Source organism: Anneissia japonica, unplaced genomic scaffold, assembly GCF_011630105.1.
Source record: "Anneissia japonica isolate Jap-2015-1 unplaced genomic scaffold, ASM1163010v1 scaffold287986_len575832_cov185, whole genome shotgun sequence".
Taxonomy (NCBI): domain Eukaryota; kingdom Metazoa; phylum Echinodermata; class Crinoidea; order Comatulida; family Comatulidae; genus Anneissia; species Anneissia japonica.
The window spans coordinates 11,020-16,807 of record NW_022692348.1 but is presented as its reverse complement, the minus strand read 5'-3'; the positions used below and the strand labels follow the sequence as shown (position 1 = coordinate 16,807).

The following is a 5,788-nucleotide window of genomic DNA, read 5'->3' as shown; positions in this document are numbered from 1 at the left end:
ACGTGGAAATGTAACGAATCTCAGTACATTTGAAAACAACTGCGAAAAAAATCGCAAGTTGTTCTCGGGTGGGACTCGAACCCACGACCTCCAGATCACTAGCCTGGCATCATACCTCTAGACCACCGAGCTTGCGCCTGATGGCCAAGGTTGAATTCGAGTCCAAGTAAGCAGCGGGTACTGCAGTGTTGAAAGTAATTGTTATTGTCGTGATGGAATAGACAATAACACGGTGGTCTAGATGTATGATGCCAGGCTAGTGATCTGGAGGTCGTGGGTTCGAGTCCCACCCGAGAACAACTTGCGATTTTTCGCAGTTGTTTTCAAATGTACTGAGTATTCGGTACATTTCCACGTCAGGTAGGGCAAAAATTACACCTATTTATGTTTCTCCTGACGCAAATCCAGTTATTGTCTATTCCATCACGACAATAACAATTACTATAAAAAAACTGCCCATATATAGCCATGATGTGCCTATATATGGTCATGATGTGTTGTCATCATGACCATAGTTAGGCATGTCGTATGTCAAATTTAATTTTTTAGTCTCGACAGTGCATAATGATCGGGATGAACTGATTTTGTGTTTCATAAAAATAATGTCATACATAACACCTCATAATGTAAGTAGATAAAATACCAACAAAAGAGCCGATTAAATTGTTAACAGTATGAACATTTACGGTGCACCTTACTTTTATGTACAACATTACATTTACTCTTCAACAATGCTGAGGATAATAATGTTGATGACAGTAACACATGGTGACAGAACAGTATCATGACGTACATTAACCATGGAGAAATAAGTTTAAACTTGTCATCCATGCATCAACAACATCAACAAAACAATAACCGCAACAGCAGCAGCAACAACAAAACAGCACCAATAACAACAATAAACGCATAGTACCCAGATTGTAATTGATATTTCATTTACAGCTCTCATAGAAATAATTAACAATATTTATTTAATTACTTCGGGTAATTTCACAGGTCAAAGGTCAATAAATAAAAACATTTTTAAGCAAACCAGGGAGAGATCACTCGATTTCCCTGAGCTAAGCACAAAGTGAACATTTAATCAGTTAATTTGTTCTTGTATAATTAACATTTATAATAATATTGCAATTACTAATAATCATCAGAAAACAAACAGGACTTTGATTTAATTTAATTTGATTAAATATTATGTAATCGTTAATGAAAATAGGCCTACAGCAATGTCAATATCCAAGTATAAGTACAAACATAAACGAGTACCGGATAATAAGTAGCCATATTGATTGTAACTAATAACTAGGCCTATATTATTTTCAATGTTCAATCCATTGAACAATGAATAGGGCCTATAAAAAAGGAAGAAATGCCTGGTCGGGAGGTCTAGTCGGGAAGCCTAGTTGGAAGGCCTAGTTATAAACAATTTTTAAAGTAAACTATTGTGGAATATCTGTCTCTTATACACATCTAGATGTGTATAAGAGACAGCTCCCATACTTTGGAAATATGACAAAATGAAATTTATCACAGAGTGCAATGATTGTTATGATATGTGTGTGTGTGTGTGTGTGTGTGTGTGTGTGTTTGAATATTATAATGTACATCATCAAAATATTAATTATTATATATTTTAAGTTTAATTCACAACGGAGCTACAAATGGTTTACTCAGCATTTATACGGATTTGCCTTTTCTCAGCCTCCATTCAAAATCTGCCAACACCAAGAACGCGTTAATCGATAGGTTAGCGTTTTATTGATCGTTCATTTGTCTAAGACACCAACAGTGCATATTAATGAAACTGAATTCAGTCTTCCTCATTCACTATTCAAGCAATTTATATTTTATTCTCGTACACGACGTCTTTACCGTTCTTTCAAAACACTCAGTGCCTAACACTTATAAATGAGGCATGCAGTAGTGTCGTAACGATTTGTATACACCAAATCTAACTCTCAAGAAACCTATTAGAATCACATAAATACCTCGTTAAATATTTACCACGAATATCCACCTCCTCAAAGAACATGGCTAATTACGGATTTATGATCTAAAAACAGATAATACACTAATACCATATTATTCAAGAGGCTTATATTTTCTCTAAAAATCGTTAATGTATTATGTCACGTCAGTCGTGATTATATTACGCCACATCTATAGTGTGGATTCAAAATAGTGAGTAAAATGCAGTAAAAATAGCATTATAATGTGTAAACACCACGCAATATTGTTTCCGATAAACGTGTAAGTATTACGAATCTATGTTTACTTTGCAACAATTTAAATGAACAAAGACCATCATCTATATTGAGCTAATTATTTGTCCGTGATAATTTGTTTACGTCATGAATACCAATATGCATTTGAAATTTGTTGATTTTCCACGACAATAGTGTAGGCATACACACATTAGTCCAGAGCTTATGGTTTTTTTTTTATCACATTTTTTTTCTACACTAGGAATTTAGAAGAAGATTTTACGACATACGCCGAATCGTTACTGAGTAGATTTGCTGACCATGAATCAATGAAAGACAAGGATCTTTGTCCAATATGTCACGTGACAGTTTTAAGCCCCGACGCGGAACCAGGCACTGCGCAAGAAGGATTACCGTGCGCAGATTGCGAGCGTCAAGTCTGCCTACAATGTGGATTTTATGTTACGTCAGTTGCAACAAAGGTGAGTTGTTTTTTTTAAATAATAAAGGTGAATTTTACGGTAATGCTAATAATAATAATAATTATTATCATCCATTTTTTTACAATCACTTTATTCAATGGTCCCTCTCTCCTTTAATGATCTCTTTCCCTTTTGCTGACTCTGTATTCTGAATGAAGTACGGAATATTCATATATACATATATCGATGATTGATCGTTGATATAATTAACCAATCCATCGATGATTAATCATCGATCATTAAATGATATCGATTATATCGATGATTGCTCATTGATATAATTAAATCAATCCCATATATCGATGATCAATCATGTATCATTAAATGATATCGATTATATCGATGATTGATCCTTGATAAAATTAAACCAATCCCTTATACCAATGATGAATCATCGATCATTAAATGATATCAAATAGGCCTATATCGATGAGTGATTTGATATAGTTAAACCAATGCCTTATATTGATGAATAATCATCGATTATGAATTGATATCGATTATATCGATGATTGATCAGAGGGTATTGCTTAGTACCGCCCAATTTGGCATGCGCAGTTGTATCCTAATAATTCATACCAATTATCTAATGCTAATGATGATAAAGCTATTAAGGACAAAGCCGAGTGCTTATAAATTACCTGAAATTGACAATCTTGCAATCTTGCATTGAAAGGTGTAAATGATGAATTCATCTGTCCACAATAAGCGAATCTATTGTTGAGAATTTGTGTCAACATTGGACCCATACAGGCGTGTATAATTCAAGTACAGTACAACTAATGGTTTCATTATAAGCAATCCATTCTCGACTGGGTATGGGCGGCAACCAATGCACATTAGGAGCGCAATAATCTCATGTTGACACAGGGTTGTACAGGCGAATACATAGCATACCGTCTCTTGTAAATTAAACATACATTCATTTTAAAAGCGAGATAATTTAAGATAGTTCACAATTTCTCATTCACACGAATAAAATATATACTGTGATTTCCAATTGGATCACGTTGAAGATAAAGACAAATTACACACTGTAGTTTCGAAAACATTAACTTAAAATTGATTGACAATTGAACAATAAAAAAAAAACAAAAAAAAAACAAAAACATACTAATATACGGAATCAGAATTACAAATGAATTATACGCGTTTTAATGTCTCTCCTTCTTTCCCAGAGGAATTAAGGACTTCAAATAGTGAACATCAGAGGTAGAGGGTTTTCAGTTAGGGTGGCCAGTATTGAAAACAAGTTAATACAAATACAAATATATCATAACTATTATTATTATTATCAATAGTATTATTACTATTAATATTACTTTTATTATTATTTTTGTTATTATTATTATTATCACTATCAGTTAATCGTCTTTTGCTTTTTCACATTATTGTATTCAGCCATGAAATTTCCCCGTAGCGGGATGAATAAAGTATCCTTTTATCCTTGTATCCTTGTACGCGCCCGTGTACGTGTATTTATTACGTAACCGGCATAGTTTATACACACCCGACTGTATTATTTAGAACTAAAGTTCCTGAATTCATTTAACTTGCCTCAGTGATGATTAGATATTAGTGTTGTTGCTGTAGAGAATTATTAGTCATCGTTTCACCTTCCATAATTAGGTAGACCTAGACTCACACCAAGATGAAGCATTATTGATTATATTGTGCCTTAATGAGTTGAGTAAACAGTGCAAGCTCTAATGATCCAGATGCTCCTTCCAAGGACGAGAAGGAGTTCGGAATCGTGCACGTGCAAATTAATCTTAAACATGAATATATCGTTCTAAAAATAGTCATTAAACCGGTATACATATTGTCCATTAAGGTAGTAAAACACCAACAACATATCATTTCAGGTTTACTGATATATGAGGAATGAATGCATAAATGATTTTATAACTGAGTCAGAATTTGCTATATAATCAGAATACAGTAACATATGCCTAATTTTTAAAGGCCTACCGTATGTATTCGAATAGTATCAGTGAGAAAATGTTATTGGATCTATGGAGTTATAATTTATCTAGAGAGAAGACGTTCATTAAGCAATCATTTGAATACTGGATAGTAATGGATGGATGATACTATCACTAAATCAAGGTCTACACAAATCATTACTAGCGGATTATAACCTGGTTACGTCATCGTTGCACACTTGAAATGGTCTGTCAACCGAAACAACGACGCAAAATCAACGTGCGTAAAATATGTGCACATGGCTGCGTGTTCCACGCATGCGTAGTGCAGCTTGCTAAAGTGGGACTGTGTCAGGTATGCTGATACACAAACTACTGCCATAAATTGCTGTCTCAATTGTGGCTGTATTCTGCGGTTGGTTTATACAAATTAGATGTATTTCTTGAACATTGCGAACCGTGCCTAAATCAATATATGTCATTTTGCTGTATATTAATTCCAACTGAAAGAAATAACAAATTGAAGGTATTGTATATATCTTTATATGCCTAAGTTTCAATCACACGAACCTCAATTTCCTAAGGTAAATGTTACAAGCACACATACGGTAGTGAATTCGACTGGCTCCAGGCCGAATTCTTTGTTAAAGAACTTCTATTTCGTTAACATTAATATTTAACCTCTAGAATATATGCGCACACTAACAGCTTGAGTATGTGGAAAAGACAATCCAAACCAGTCACTCTTCACAAATCGTGTTTCAGAGATAATGGTCAAAACATGCTGGAATGTAAAAAAAACTTTGAAATCCATTTTATTGGACTAAACTAACCTTTATATAGGATACATCATGATATGCTGTTATTTCCCTCTTTTCAGTGTTAAAACAACAATTTTTAACAATTTGGTGATGGTTTATGCCCGAAAAATGCCCGAAATCATAAAATTTGTTGGCTAATTTCTCAAATATTGTCCTTTAAACAGCTCTATGTTTAAATGCTTGTAACTTAATAAGAAAATGTCGGATTTAAATGATTTTTTTAAACATTTTATAGCTCTCATTTTCATCTTTAAGCCTGTATTAATAACTAAAAATAGATTTTTGTGACGAGTGATTGGTTTGGCTTGTCTTTGCCACATAGTTTGGAATGGTATTGCTGTGAAAATATAGCCTAT

General features: G+C 33.6%; 1 protein-coding gene and 1 non-coding gene across 2 annotated transcripts in view; one reads left to right on the top strand and one right to left on the bottom strand.

Annotated features, from left to right (window-relative positions):
• LOC117100289 (regulating synaptic membrane exocytosis protein 2-like) overlaps positions 1-5,555 on the top strand; it is a 7,008-nt gene extending 1,453 nt beyond the window's left edge. The window contains exon 2 of the mRNA XM_033239940.1: positions 2,467-5,555. Coding sequence (XP_033095831.1) covers positions 2,467-2,704 — 238 coding nt within the window. The 3' untranslated portion in view covers positions 2,705-5,555. The remainder of the gene's footprint in view (positions 1-2,466) is intronic.
• On the bottom strand, positions 60-131 carry Trnat-agu. The gene has a single exon. It is a non-coding gene; the product is annotated as a tRNA-Thr (tRNA).
• Positions 5,556-5,788: the final 233 nt, after the last annotated feature.